Source organism: Triplophysa dalaica, chromosome 23, assembly GCF_015846415.1.
Source record: "Triplophysa dalaica isolate WHDGS20190420 chromosome 23, ASM1584641v1, whole genome shotgun sequence".
Lineage (NCBI taxonomy): Eukaryota > Metazoa > Chordata > Actinopteri > Cypriniformes > Nemacheilidae > Triplophysa > Triplophysa dalaica.
In genome coordinates, this window is record NC_079564.1 from 10,458,930 (window position 1) to 10,474,755 (window position 15,826).

General features: G+C 37.5%; 1 protein-coding gene across 2 annotated transcripts; it reads left to right on the forward strand.

The window, feature by feature from the left end:
• Window positions 1-723: 723 nt before the first annotated feature.
• On the forward strand, window positions 724-13,035 carry dipk1c (divergent protein kinase domain 1C). 2 transcript variants are annotated; one of them, XM_056738859.1, is made up of 4 exons: window positions 724-1,378; window positions 8,466-9,200; window positions 10,636-10,800; window positions 12,510-13,035. In XM_056738859.1, the coding sequence occupies exons 1-4, from the start codon at window positions 1,166-1,168 to the stop codon at window positions 12,762-12,764; spliced, it is 1,368 nt and encodes a 455-aa protein (XP_056594837.1). In that variant the 5' UTR covers window positions 724-1,165; the 3' UTR covers window positions 12,765-13,035. The 2 variants fall into 2 exon arrangements, with proteins under 2 accessions (XP_056594837.1, XP_056594838.1); XM_056738860.1 differs by having other exon boundaries at window positions 724-1,116.
• The last annotated feature ends 2,791 nt before the right edge of the window (window positions 13,036-15,826 follow it).

A 15,826-nucleotide genomic window follows, 5' to 3' on the forward strand; every position in this document is an offset into this window, starting at 1 on the left:
GAGTATCTGCAATTTGATGATGGCTTTAATACGTTTGAAAACTCACAGAGCACATTTATACATCTATCTAATTGGCAATTAAAGCAACCCGAGGCATTCCCCATCAACGTGTAGAGACTTAGAGAAAAACATATTAAATGAATAAATTATTCTTGTCCTTGGCTGCAAAGCTTTTTCTTTTCTAAAGCCGGCGATTAGGGATTCTGTGCACCTGCGGCCGTTCCTGCAGACTCCAACAATCGACGGGAAAGCGTCCGCTGAGATTCCCGCTGCTGCAGTTCCAACCGCAACTTGCAAGCTCAGCCCTCCACTCTCTCCTGATCCTGGAAATTAAATTCCTGGTTATTATTACCGTGGGAGAACCCGTCCCAGATCAAATAACCAGTAATACTGGTCCAAAGGGCAGCTTGTGTATTAGTGTTTTATTTTGGTGGGGTTGAAAATACAAACAGGATTTTAAGTGAGAGCTGAAGGCTGTGGAGTGTCCGAGTCTGCCGCGGTTGGCACAAGCATTTGGCAGAGCTCGCACAACACCGCAGCCCAGGAGTGGTCTGTGCGCCGGCAGGAAAGGCCTCGCTGCCTTGGAAACAGAGAAGAAGGCGACCCAGAGGAGGCAAGCGCTCAAGAAGGGGGCGGGAGGCAAAGGGAAAAAAGGTGGAGTGTTGTATAGAGAGAGAGAGAGAGAGAGAGAGAGGGAATTGAGAGCCAGAATCAGAGAGAAGACAAGGGGAGTAGGTGGAAGACAGAATTCAAGACGTTGGAGAAGACTGAGAAACACATTAAGCGTTCAGAAAAAGGTGAGTCGCCGAAGGACAACTTGTGGGAAATGAAGTGCTGAAATGAGACTGAAAGACAGTCAAGCAATCTGGGCCAGACTCTGAGACTTTCTCCACACACCACTGCCTGCCTCCTTCATTCACAACACAAATGCAGGAAGGCAGAGAGGAAGCTGGGCGACAGAGATCCGCAAGCCGCTCCGCTTAACAGTACGGCGCGACCAGGCATGCGAGCCCCCCCAGAAGAAGGCAGGAGGTTAACCGCTGACACGGACCCCAGAGAAGAGCAACAGGGCAGATATCCTCAACAAAACCACCACAGATGTCCGGGGAAGAAACGGTGAGGAAGATTCGCAGCTCCAGCAGACTCCTGAGGGAAGGGGTCCCAGATGCGGCGGTCCCTGCGCGGGGCCCTGGGGTCGGCCCGCGGGGGCTGCGTCCTCAGGTGGCTGGGGGTGAAGGTGTGCCGTAGGAGCGCACTGGTTGTCGTTCTGGTCTGGCTGGTCTCCTGGCTGTTCCTCAACAGCCTGGTGTTCGTTCACAGAAATATGTTCTCTGACTTCTGCACCGACGACAAGAGCAAACAGATTCTGCAGAGGGTGGTAAAGCTAATTTTGAACTTTATTCAGTTGTATGAAAAGATGAGCGCATGTTAGATAATTTTACTTGTAGTAAGATGCAAAGTAGTTATTGTTTTAAGAAACAGACTTGTATTATAACTTGTCAGTCTTGCTTGAGGAAAAACAAGAGGCAACAAATTACTAGTGCAAAGTACTTGTCTGGATTCGCTTGGATTGTGGAATATGTAGGCAGGTAGATTAAAATGTGGAAGGAAAAATTGAAAATTTTTACTTTTTTTTAGACTCTTAAAATATTGATTGGCTAAAAATTAAAAACTCGCTTAAATTCGTTCTAAACTTTTCATCAAATAAAACAAAGCGTTTCATACTGCAGGATTACATAAATCAAGCGTTGAATTATGGGTTGCGGCAATATCAGGCCTCTATTAAAAGATTATGCATTGCTCCTCAGGGGATACCTAAAGCTCTTATTGAACTTGTGGATTACAAGATGTCAAGTGAGTGCTGAAGGAACATTTTGTTTGTTGCCACATCGTGAACCGCAAAACCGTTCCTGGTGGTCTTTAACAGGGTCTGAGAGATAATTGCAGCCTCTTCTCATAAAAAAACTGACAGTTAGTCGGAAACTCTTTGCATGGCAATTGATGTTACTGAAGCTTAATTTGCAAGTGTAAGTGGATTCAGAGCTTTTTCCTTTCTGTTTTTTGCAAAAGACTATAAGTTAAAAAGGATTTGAAATGAAAGTGCCTTGTAATATATATATTCACAGAAAAAATTAAGAGACCAATGCAAATGTTTATTAAATCCGCATTTCTAGATGTATTGTGGCCATTTCAGTCCAGTGTCTGTTAAACTTTAACCTGACATAAAGTCTTCCAACAGTGATTCATAAAACGAACAGTATTATCACATACACATTTTTTTTTACTTTTCCTAAATACATGTACAAATATAACTGTTGTATTGCTTAAAGTGGATTTAAACTTGTTTTTTCTTTGCAGTATTTGAGGTCTGAAAAAAATACAGAGCCTACCTTCTGTTATTTTCACTTGTTTCTCCACTTTTTATTTTCTGGAAATAAATGCAAATAGATACAATGTTTTTGTTTAAAATTTGGGAGAAATATTGACTGTAATTCACAGAATGGAACAAACATGATCATTGCACTTAAACACATACAATACCTACAAATACAGTGTATTAATTTTGAAATGGTATGTATACAGTTGTATTATACAATTATACATACATTTATAATGAGACGTATACAAATACTAATGCAATTCTTTGAGAAATGATATAGTGACACGAAAGTCTTTCACATCACAGTCTCTTCTCTTTTCACAGTCTTTCACATCACTGTTGGATGACTTTATGTCACTCCCGAGGTTTGATCTTGTTAAAACTCAGCAGACACTGGACTGAAATGGCCACAATACATCTAAAAATACTGATTAAATAAAAATTTGCAATGGTCTCTTAATTTTTTCTGTGCATGTATATATTACAAGGCTCTTTCATTTCAAATCTTTTTAACTTATGACTTACATTTAACTTGAGTCTTTTGCAGAAAGGAAAAAACTCTGAATCAACTAACGCCAGTATATTAAGTTTCAGCTTTCATGTAGCTCAGTTGTAAGAGCAAGGTCATGGGTTCGATCCCAGGGGATTGCACATACTTAGAAACAAATGTATAGGAAAGTGCAATGTAAGTTGCTTTGGATAAGAGCGTCTGCCAAATGTGTAAATGTATGGAAAGCACCGTTTTGATTCAAGTGTGTAAAATCTGAAAATCATAGAACTTTAGTCTGACTTCAAACAGCTGCAGTCAGTGGAATGACAGCACTGATGATGACTGGGTGGAGACACAAACAAGGGTAATTGTCATTTTGGCAATGACTTAAAGGATGCCGTCATTGTTGGGCCGTATTCAAATCCACATTTCCTTAAATAGTTTGTGAATTCTTTTCAGAACCACGTTTAACAGCTATGTTGATAAAAACAGTATAATGTCCACCAATAACCACATGAAGGTCTATTAAGTATTTTGTGTCAGTATTAGATACTGTGTTAGTATATCTGTATCGAGACAGTTGGAAGCAGAATTTTTTTCTTCCTGTAGCTCATAACAACATAACAAGCAACGTGTGGTAAGAATTTTAAAGCACAAGTGACAAAAATATATAATCTGCTTGTTTTGGTAAGACATTCAGAATGATTTATGAAATGGTTGTGTAAGTGATTTAGGCCTTTCCTGTCCTACATTGAAAGGCAAAATTCCTCTCGCATTGATCCCAAAATGATCTCATTGATGAATTTACAATGGTTAAAATACAGGACGCCAAACGTTATTGAATTTTGATGGGTTTATCATGTGCTCTGTATTGGATTACACTGCAGTGATAGCGCTGTTCTCATAAGTCACGTCCGATATTTGTTTGGAAAATCATCAAGTGAGTAATATCCTTGCTGGAGTAAAGCTTTCACTTCCTTCTATGACCACACACTCTGTGATAAAGATGCTCATAAAAAAGAAATAGTAATATTTAATGTTAATACGACAGTAATGAGTGTAATAATAATGAAAGACGTTCTTCTTATGTATGCAAAGCAAAATCTGCAAAGCTTAATATTCACAGTAGGATTTTTTTGTACACCAAAAGCAATTGTGGAAGTTTTCCATCATTCAAATTCCTAAACACTTAATCCAACTTCTCGGCTGATGAGCTGTAAAACATTCTGATAGTCTGCCAAACAGTTAGCTTTTGTACGAGGTTCAGCTCTGCAATAAACAAATAAGAGTAAACTGTTTATGGTTTCTCCCAGCATGGGGCTGAGAACCTTTGCGCAATTGTTGTCTGAATTACACAAGACCTTTTTTTAATCAGCCATGCCATCTGTCACCTGCTCAATGAGACCTATATGTTACAGGATTCTTGGCACGGTATCATAGAAAGAACATAACTGCTCTTTATAATGGTGCTCTTCTGCACAGGTTCATTTCATGCTTATATTCTTATGTGAGGGTTAAGCACAGATGGTCCTCCATGTGGTAGATGGACATGACCCACCAACCTGAGAGACTTTAATGTAACGTTCATTGTTCTAGAGACGATTTCTTGCTTCTCTTTTTATCATTAATATCAATCCACAGAGGACCTTATTTGTTTAATGTGACTGTTATAGACATTTTGGAGGATGTACTGTTTATGAAGCACTTTCTTTATTTTTTGTAAACCAACGTTTGCACAAAATACAATGAACAGAACATGTACAAACTGATTTAAACGTTAAACAAACTTCTTAATGACTTCATTCATGTGAAATTAGAAAAAAACATTTTTCGGAAAACTGACATATGAAGTGCTTCAGGACTAACTTTACACAAAGAAAATATATTTTTTTATATATTAACTGCTAATATATATAGAAAACAAAAATTATATAGAATACATTGCTAATATAGTTCAATATATTAAATGATACAGAAGACATTGCCGCTTTTCATATATCAAAAAATTATTATTACAAAAGTATTTGGTCAGATGATGTCAGCTCCTGACTATAAAAATGATTCCAAATTTATTTATTTTTTGCATAATTTTTTTACTGTTTGTGCCTTATGTGTTTCTTAATATTGTGCCCTTGTGTAAAGCTGCTTTGCAATAGTGTAAACTTTGAAAAGCGCTGTAAAAATAAGCATGAATAGAATTGAAGATTTCCATTTTTATGGGGATGTTTCATTAACAAAACATCCTCTATGCTGTATATGACTACATATCCTCCAAACTTAAACCTACCCCTCACACAACACATTCTGAGTTTCCACTTCCAAAAATAGATAAATGAGCTGTTTTCCAAATCAATGTCTCCACTATAGGTAAAAATACACGTATAGACGGTTTCATCTTAACAAAATAAACAAACGTTACTGCGCTCTTTTGTGACCCACACCTAACTTCCGGTACACATTCACAAGCAATAGAGTGCAATAGAGTTTTTAATACAATTATAATACAGTTGAATAATAAAATAAATTAATATTGATATACATTTAATAAAAATAGTTATATTATTAGACAAAACAAACTGGAAGTTATCTGTGGGTCAGGGGCGCACGTGCGATGAAACGGTCTATTGGTAACATATGGTTTGGATCTTTGTGGATGATATTAATTTCCATTTTTTAAACAATAAACACAAAGTACTGTATTAAGACATGAAACAAAAATGTTTGAATGTAATTGCATTGCATGACAAAATATAAAATGAGGCATTTTTGTTAAAAGCAAGAGGCAAACTCATGCAAATCATTTTAAGTTTGTTAGGTTGTTTGTATGGTTATTAAACAGCTCTGTTTTTACAGTACTTCTAGTTGTGATATTTTGATATTTTTCTTGATCAGATGTCTGTAACAATGCCACACCTGTGGATTCAAATTGAATCAATATGATCAAAAAAATGACTATGGTACAGTTGCAAGTCACTTTGTGCGAAATATGGTTATCTAAGACATATGAGACACCATATGGCAGACAACTGCCTTCTTTGAACTTTCTGGGTTATTTAAGTGAGTTTCTGGTGAAAGAGATGGAGTGATGCAGACATTCTTAACATGCCGACACTCACCAGCAAGAGCACAGATGGCAATCCAGCCTATGGGCAACAGAAAAAGAAGATGTCCGCTAGGGTCTCTTATCATAACCTTAGATGCTCGAATAAAATAAATATGGTTTTTCTCATTTCACATCCTTAGTACCCATTGAAGATGCTTTTAAGTTACAGTAAGTTGTTTTTTACAGAGATATTATATTTGTTTAGAGAGCTTAAATACAGAATGAGATTTATTAAAATCCTTTAAGCCTCAATTTAGTGATACAAATGACTCAACATACTCCCAGTTGGTAGTTTTAACATTAGCTTGTCTGAATATGGTAGTGTAAATCTCAGAGGTTTGTTATCAGGGGGCTAAACATAGACCCTCTCGCGGGCCTCACGCTGTATTTGTGTGGGATAAAGAGCCATCATGTGGTCACACCAGGGCATCTGGTCAAGGCCAATGTTTTTTTACACTCTATCCTTTCCTGCCAAATTCCACACATCCACTTTAATTCCCTACATTTTTCCAGCCTTGCATCAGATGGGACAACAGTTGTTTTTAGCTCCCGTTTGCATGTAAACTTTCCCACCACAAGGTCTGGACATATTCAGGATGAATGGCCGCCCTAAATCTCAGTCTCTGTGTTTGTGTGTTCAGTACAGATAATGCAGTCAATGTGTACAGAGATTTGAAGATGAATGCGTGGAGGCAAGGAACACACGGAACACAGATCAGAGGAAGCTCGAGTCGTATGTCATAATTCATTGCTTTGTTTGCAATCCAGCGGTCATGCTGACAGAAACACATACTTCTTATTCAGTGTGGCCAGAGCACAAAGACACACATAAGATAGCATGTTTGTACATTTCTGATGATGTTAACATTTAAAATATGGGAGTGGTTTGTTTTATCAATGAAGAATATGTGTCCTGGTAAACAAACGTTTATTCTGGATGCGATTCATCGCGATTAATCATTTGATAGCCCCGATTTATTATTACTAATGACAACTGTGACTTTAGGTATTAAACTCATTATTTTTCAAATCGTCCGGTTTGTCTAGAAAAGGGTGTGCTATTTTTGTCAGGCGAACGATAAGCAAAACTTCTGACTTGGGAAAGCAGCCACTTCAAACACCAAAAAAACATGATTTAACTTTTGCACAAGCAAGAATCTGTCGCATTGACTTTAGAAACTGTAAAAATCAAGTGTTTTCATTGCCATCTAAAGCCAAGCAAGTTTAATCAGCACAAATGTATGATGTTAAGATTAAAGTCATTTTTAGGTTTTATGAATTATGAATACAAGGTCATGGCTAGGGCTGTTTTTTAAAACACAGTTGACATGTTTTTAGGCAAGACCATTCAATAAACCACTATGATGGATAATGATAAGGAAAACATATCACTAAGATCAGGAAGGACCATTAACTGCCCGGTCCAGCTCAGGACTGAATACAGATGACAGCTGTTTACTTTGGAAGGTGGCAGAGGAGGTTTTGCGGTGGAGTCTCTCTAGATCACCCCGGGGCCCTTGGCTCCCTAAACTGACATATGAGCAGACTGCCGAGGCAACTCATAACTCGCTCGTTTTTTATGGCAGAAGGGAAAAGCAAGAAAAAGAAGAACTGTAGTAATAATCATTGTTGGGATTAAATTAGCAAATTTTATGCATTGAATTAAAAGATGCTGACAGATGGCTTTGGAAACATATCTCGACACAGGCATATATCCAATAAGTGTTATATGAGATTGAATTAAGATTGCATTCATTAAATACACTGTGCATTCATTTAAAGCAAATGAAATGAGTCACACTGTGGAGACGCATCATAAAACATAAATTAAATATAAGAAATCTGGGGATGTACAGTAGAATTCAATACACTTGATTGTAGACTTTCGGTCAATATGATAGAATACAAAATGTAAAAATTGTAATTAAGACAAAATAAAAAAACAATTAAGAGTCTGTAGAAATCCACCTTAATAAGCGTGAAATTAATGTGCATTATTCTTTTTTAAGTGCTATTAAAGTCCTAAAATCCCTTTGAAGCTTTCTGCATTTCCTTGGTAAAAGGGAACATTTTTACCCCGCAATTTATAATTCTTGGGTTGACGTGATCTTCAAAAGTAATAAATACATTTTATTATACATTGGAACCAGTGGTTCCACAGGCATCAATATTTCACAGTAAACAAAAGTGTTCCCAATGGTTTTCAGATTTTTATCCTTGCTAAGGTGCTCTTGGTGGTTGTTAGTTTGTTGAAAGAATGTTCTGCCCATGCAACCCTAAAATAAGGCTTAATAAAGTGATCCTTAATAAACTTACCTTCTTACTAATCCATCATTATTAACTGTCAACTTTTACAGTATTTGAGCATCATCTTCATAACACAAACCTATACTTTAATGTAAAAAAATTGTTTCTGTAAGTAATGTATATTCAATAGTAAGAGTGTTGTTTGCCTCGGCTAGCTGATGTACAGTTATGTGTCTGTGTTTCAGTGTAATGACTATCATCAGGGAGTGCTGACTGGCGACCTCTGCGAAGACCTCTGCGTGGCCGGTCAAGTGGAATACAAACGCTGCCTTTATTACGAGAACGGCAAGAAGGTCATGGCCGCCAACTGGCGTGGGGTGCCTGTCGTGCTCAAATCCAAGCTGGAAAATTTCTCCTCCTACGAGGCGTTAGCTCTGCTTGATTATCAGGACGCTGCAGGAGGAGCGGGTGGCGAGGAAGAGCTCTCGCCCCTGGATGTCATCTTCTACGCCACCCTGGAGATCAAGAACTCACTCGGCCTGGAGACGGGAACTAACCTGACACTGCCCCGGTTGTGGGGCCAGAGGCTGAAGGAGAAAGAGCGGACTTATTCGCGAGCTGAGCTGGCCTCGCTCTGGGCTCTCCTTCAACAAGAGGAGTATACTTTCCTCCGGGTACTGCAAGATTTAACCCATCACGTGGCCAAGATTCTGGGCTCCTGCGGTCACTTTTACGCAGTGGAGTTCTTGGCTGCTGGACACGCGTGGGACCAACATATCTTTTCTTTGGAGGAGCTTTCACTCAACCCTTCACCGAGCCCATGGAGCGGAAGGGAGAGGAGGCTAACAGCAAGAGATATGGTGCCCCGGGTGGCCTTGAGCTTTTTAGAGATGGTGGAGCATTTTGAGAACGACTTTGCCCATCGCTTACATCTCTGTGATATCAAACCAGAGAACTTTGCTATCAGGAAGGACCTGACGGTGAGTAAACACCAGTAATAGATTAGACCATAAGGTTGTTATTCAATATGTTTCGTATCGTCGCTGTCCTTCCAAAACCTTGTATTCACTGTTTTTCAGGAAATGGAAACACTGTACTTTTGAAATTATTAAATATTGTGGTCAAAGTTGACAAGCACTTTTTGTTAATTTTTTTGATACTTAGATGTTTGCTAAACCCAGTGACAAACCTAAAGTGTGAGTAATAATGATGATTTATGGAAAAAAATTGAAAAATATGGAGATTCATGGTTTCAGAAGGACAGTAGTGACATGTATCAATTTTAAATGGTGATTATTAATATATTAAACATAAAAAAGATAAAGGATGCAAATTATAGTCCTATTTTTAAAATATATAGTATCATTATATTTGTATTAAATTCAAAATCAAATAATTATTGTCTTATGGTTTTACGTTGTGATTTTCCAATACAATAACAGTACAGTAGTGCATGTATAGTAGTGTTTAAATGGATAGACAAGTGATCAAAAAGCTTCCTTAATTTTTTTTAAAACAAAGCAAAACTCCTTTTCTGAACTGCAGTTGTTAATATCCAAACTAAAAGTTAATTATAGCAATCATAGCATACATGATTTATAACATATAGCAATTGTTTATCAATTTTTAAGTCCTCATAAGTATATTAACAATACCTCATGGACACAAAAGATTATTATTAAATCTTTATTTATTAAAATATTATTTTGGCAGGGGAGAAAACTCAATAAAATGAGTTTTGAATATGTTTACTCATAAGTCGTGTAACATGATTTAAATTGAGATCAATATTTATAGACAGTAAATACTTTGCATTAGACATTCAGTCATGTTCCAGTAAAGCCGTCAAGACTGAGATTAGAGACGGCTCATTCTGTGGGTTTTAACTCTGTAATGTTTGCTACTGTAAACAACAACTGTCATTTGACAGTTCCTATTTATACAGCGTGTGATGCTATGACACCCATCTATCAAGTGTAGATGTTCAAAAAGCCTTTTGACAATGTGCATGTAATTCTTAAATCTATGCCGAGCCTCCCTGTGCGCAAGTTGTTATGCAATGCACAATGTCTCATTAATATTCAAATGAAACAAAGAGCTCGGCATGTACTAACCTAAAACAGCTTTGTCAATGCTTGGTGAATGTGAATTTTATTAGTTGTATAGAGAATTTTTAGTTCAGAGAGACTTCACAGAGGTTATGTATATATGGAACAGTACGTTTAGTAAATATTGAGGGATCTGAATGTCTGAGGTGGGAATGAAACTCAGATTTTCACATTTAAATGTATAATGGTTATGTTATGCCCTAAAATGATTGGATACTATTCAGAAAAATAAACTTAAAGCCTACACATACAATTATACGTGGGAAATTCTATATATTTAATATGAATGTATTTTGTAATCGGTCAGGTGGTAGCAATAGATGTGGACATGGCTTTTTTTGAGCCTAAAATGAGAGACATACTTGAGCAGAACTGCACCAGTGACAACGACTGCAACTTCTTCGACTGTGTCTCCAAGTGTGACAAGAGTAAAAACAGATGTGGCTCGAAACGCAAAAACAGCAACCTTCAGGTGAGGGTGCCACTTCTTACTGTGACTGTCATATGTTAATGCATCTCTTTATCAGTGAATAACACCACAATTATGTCACGGCTTCCAGCTATGATTGTACATTCCAGTACCTTATAATTTTATGGGCTGTAATTAGTAATATGTTTGCGTTAATGTGCTGGTTTAAAGAACAGTAAATGACTTTGTTTTGGAAAAGTCTTGTAAAACAGCCCAGAGTAGACAATTGTTCTTGAGCTGTAAACACTGGCAACAAAAATGCAAGGAATGTTAATAGTTCATGATAACGCTGATGGGAATCAGATAGCACCATCATTACTGCTTTCCGACACAATGGGGGTTAACAGGGCTGACCAAACTGAAGGAACGCAACGAGCGAGTAACACAAATTAAAGTTCATTGTTATGTCTTCAAAAAGCAACCGGCAAAACCATCTCCTTTAGCTAAACCAAAAAGTTGTCATAAAATGTTGTTTATTTATTGTTGTGCAGAGCAGTAAGCAGCAACTGGGTGCTACTGTGCCACTGAAAAGTGTCTAGAAATGCTGTTTGCACCAAGGTTTCTTGTTATTCTCTCCACCTTACAGAGGAAATCAGAATAGAATAGAATAGAAACGTTCTTCAGGTGGACCTTCGGAAATAATAAAATATATATTTTTTAAATGTAATAAAATTAATATACAATAAAATATTACTATAGATTTATATTAAACATAAAATAAATTGTTATATTATAACCAAACACAGAAGTTAATGCCAAGCTAACGCCAGAAGTTGACACCAAGCGCGTGCCTCAGATGAAACCTCTATAAAATGTAAATTGTGATAAACATTACAGTACATTGACTTAAGTCCACAATCAAATGAATAAGGCTATGTTGACCATCACTGATCTACAACTCCATTCAGACTCCAATAAACACTGCAGTAAAACAATCTGAGCATTTAACCTCACGCAGGTAAATAAAGAAAAAATCTAAAAGAAAATAGATTTTGGCAAACTACAAAAAATTAAACACACGTACAACTTAAGCTTATATGTACATTAAGATTTTTAAAATAAATTCTTTGCAGCCCTATCATATAAACTCAGAAAAATCCTTTAATTGATGTTGTCTATAATATATGACAGAATAATTTCATCGGAATTGTGATACATAACCATGTTTTTCCAAAAGGCGCCTTTCTGTTATGTAAAAAGCATGTTTTGAAACTAAATGTCTTCACCAATTAAAAAATCCCGAGTCCCATGCTTCGTCCTTGTCACGCAACCTCTTTCATCAGTCAGTTGCGTGTTTTGGTAGTCAACACCTGTTGTCAATGCCAACTCTCTTTAAGGAGAGCAAGCTAACAGACGAGCTATAGCTTCATGAAACCAATTCCAACCCTGGACCGCATGTGGCTGAGACAGAGCCCATCTCTCCATCCCCGATCACTTAACACAACCCATAGTGACCTCTACCTTCCCATTGTATGGCCTGCCATTCAGAACAATAAGGGCTTTGTATCGTTAAGGCCAATGGGTCGAGTAGACCATCACATCTCGAGTCCCTTTGAAACGGCACGTAAAGCGAATGCGGCCGATGATTGCTCCGGACATGATGAAACGAGACCGGGATGGCACTAATGGCCGCTTCCCTCATCCGTACCGATGCTTTCCTTTTGGGCTCGATACCTGTCACGGCTCTTTATCGTGTCTCTTTCTTTCTGCAGGTGATCTGTGAGAAGATCTTCAGGTCTTGGTTTTCTCCCACGCTCCTCGGTGAGAAAGCAGGGCTCCCCCTGCAGGTGGAGCTACAGAGAGCCGTGCAAGAATGCGGAGAAATGGAAAGCGGGGAGGACACGGGCCGCAGGCGGGCGGTGAGACAGCAGCTACGAGGACTCCTCATGGAGCTCATTGAGGAGGACGCAGGAAGCCAAGAAGTCCAGGAACGCAAGAGATGCGTCCACACCGCACTTAACTTTTGAACAAACGTGGCACATAAATAGCTATTAAAGGACGATTCATGTGCAATGCTGGAGAAATTTCAGATTGTGAACTAGATTGTAGACTTTTAAAACATTGCTTTATCTTTAGCATCAGAGGTTATTATCACTTATATTAAGGGTGCAGATATGCTTCTTATCATAGGCTCTCACGGATCATCTCAGATAATGTTTCTCATGTTTATTTGCTGGAGAGAAATTGTCTCCCTTTGAATTTCTACAAGCGTTTCAATAAACCAAGGCTTAGTCATGATCCTACCGTTTCATTTCTTACCAGCGGGAAACCACAGCTGCCCGCTGTCACGCCGCACTACATTCCCTTTGCATATCAACACTTAGCCAAGAATCCGAGAGAAGGCTCAAAGATCAAACTAACATTTGGTTCCCATTGACTGAAGAGGAAAACTCCGTAGGTTTGTTTGGACATGCCTTTAATGTTTTCTGAATCACAGCGGATCAGGTTCCAATCTGCCCCCAGCTGTCTTTCAGGAGAGGGTCGGGTAGAAAAGACTAAACAGAACCTTTGGGCAAGGGTAGGATGAGACATTGCGTGATTCGGGGACGAGCAGAGCACTAGGAACATATTACCTCACAGCAAACTTCACTGATTTATGTTGTTCTGTCTCGGTTGGACTCTGAACATTTCCCCGATTGGCTTGCCGAGGTCATCACTGTGTGTCTCCACGGCAACGACAAGGGTCTGGTTTTGATCTTCTCGGAAATAACGAAATAACGTAACGTAGGCGGATGTATGTTTGATGTTTCTGCTAAAGCTTTAGAATCTGATGTTTTTCTTTCGAGATTGATTTACATTAAAGAAACAATTGTATAAGCTAAACAGTACCAAAACATTTAAACATGACTTTAAGATCGAAAGCTTGTTTGTTTACTGTGACACAAGATTCTTACATGTCTTAGGAACAAGACAATGTAATGAATTCTGTGTTTTGTGAAGGGTGGGGCGGATTAGTTGTGAGATAATGAAAGGCAGTGTTTGTAATTATATGCTGTTTACACCACAGTCTTCACTGTTTAGAAAGAAGGAACAAACTACAGGGTTTATTATTCAATGACTCGCAACTGCGTTGTTTACATCGACTGCATTGTGTTGAATGATTTTTTCTTATTTTGGAGAAATGCTGGAGACTTTCTCAAAGCTCTGGAACACATCTCAGCGTATAATATCTTACATTTGTATGTTGTGACTTAATATGTCCTGAATAGAGTACAGGAGCCTGTTCGTGAGTACAAAATCATGAACAGAATGTCTTGGACGAAAAGGGACAAAGGAGGTAACAAACAGGTGGTAAAAAAGCAAATTTTGGCTAAAAGATTAGTGCTTTCTTTTTTTATCTGAATTTATGTTAAACATGTTTAGAGGAATTTAATTGACATTTTTGTGCAAACTCTTTCTCTTCTCACATAAAATATGTTTTGCTGTTGTTATAACTCAATATGTGTCGGCTGTCAGATATAAAAATAATCGTTTTTAACAATTATTAGATCGCCACATTTATTTTTTATTTTGGATGTTAAAATGTAATGTTTTTCAGGAAATTGTTGGTTGTCAAAGCACCTTTGAATACTTTGTATTGGTTAGACATTTGCAAAACCCAGTGACAAACATAAAGGGTGAGTAATAATAATGATTCATAACAACAACAACAAAAATCATGAAATATGGAGATACAAGGTTTCAGGTGTGCGAAGATATCTAATCCTATACTAGATTATCACCTGAAAAATGTATTGTAAATGATATTTGTGATAAAAATCTGATTTTGCATACTAGACATTATAAATGCTGTAAACATTTTGATTTTTAAAAAGAACATTGCCAGTTCAATGTGTGTGACACTTTGTCAAATGTCTCAGAGTCAGCAGCATCCCTAAATTTTAAAGGATAACCCAAGGATTCCAAAAAGATTGTTTGACGGCACAATAGTTCTTGTATTTCTTAATAAATAGAATGCAAATAAATTTTGAAGCTTCCCTAGAGGACAATTCATCTGAAGAATTACACTAAATCGCTCATTAAAATGCTTAAATTTGCAGATGTCTTCAATTGGCTACACACATTCGTCTGTGATTTACACTACATGTTCAGAAATTGGTTTTGAAAATGTAAGATCATAAGGTCAAGTTCATTGACTGGTTGATTGGTCATACAAGAACTGTTGGTTGTCTTATCTCATATCTTGTTTAATTGTTTTCGTATTAATGGAAAATTATTTGTTGGATGCAACTTTGGAAGAGGGTTCTCCGTGAGTACACTTTAGATAATCACAATTTTTTTAAATCTTTATCTGACACAACTAGTTAAGTAAATAGGGCTTAAAAAGAGAGTTGCAGTGCAGCGGGGATCCGGAGAGCAAGGATTAACTCTGGCTTTAGATAGTTCATAAACATGATTTTCGACAACCTACTAAAATATCTCTAAATTCATCCCTTTAAAGCTCTGTGGCTACAGCCATCAAAACACCCCTTTGTAACTATGAACCTGCCTCAACAATATATTTCAAAGCAATTACTGTCACACTTAAAATCGCCTGAGAGCAATTTTCCCATTATAATGCAAAATCTATAGTTATTTAGTCTGTTAATGTTCAATGTCAGTTACCCTTTAAAATGATGAGTTTACTGTCTATGATTATATAAAATGTGTCTGATTTGTAAAATGCAGCATCATTAATTTTTATTTTAAAGCGGGGGAGCCACAGTGTTTCATGAATTCTGACTTCTTTACTATGTTAAACGTGCTGTCTTCTCATGCTTGACAAGGTCAACTTGTCAAAAAATCGAGTAGGACATATGACATAGTATTTCTCTGTATTTCTCTGGGCTCACCTGTTTTCAGAAATAAGATACAGCTGTATCTGTCTTTTATAAATGTGATCAACCTAAAAGTATGCAATACTACTGTATAGGCATTCAAGGTTTATATTAGATTGGCAAAAACTGCGTGTGTTACGTCTGCTTTAATGAGTCGTTGATGTTTCGGTCCACCAACAGTCATCAAACCGCAGCCGCACAGCCCAAAGGGA

What these genes read in the sequence shown, in the direction of transcription:
- dipk1c (XM_056738859.1), top strand. Translation starts at nt 1,166, where the DNA reads ATGCGGCGGTCCCTGCGCGGGGCCCTGGGGTCGGCCCGCGGGGGCTGC. An exon ending in CTATCAGGAAGGACCTGACG is followed by an intron (nt 9,201 to 10,635) that starts GTGAGTAAACAC and finishes GTAATCGGTCAG; the next exon opens with GTGGTAGCAATAGATGTGGA. An exon ending in GCAAAAACAGCAACCTTCAG is followed by an intron (nt 10,801 to 12,509) that starts GTGAGGGTGCCA and finishes TTCTTTCTGCAG; the next exon opens with GTGATCTGTGAGAAGATCTT.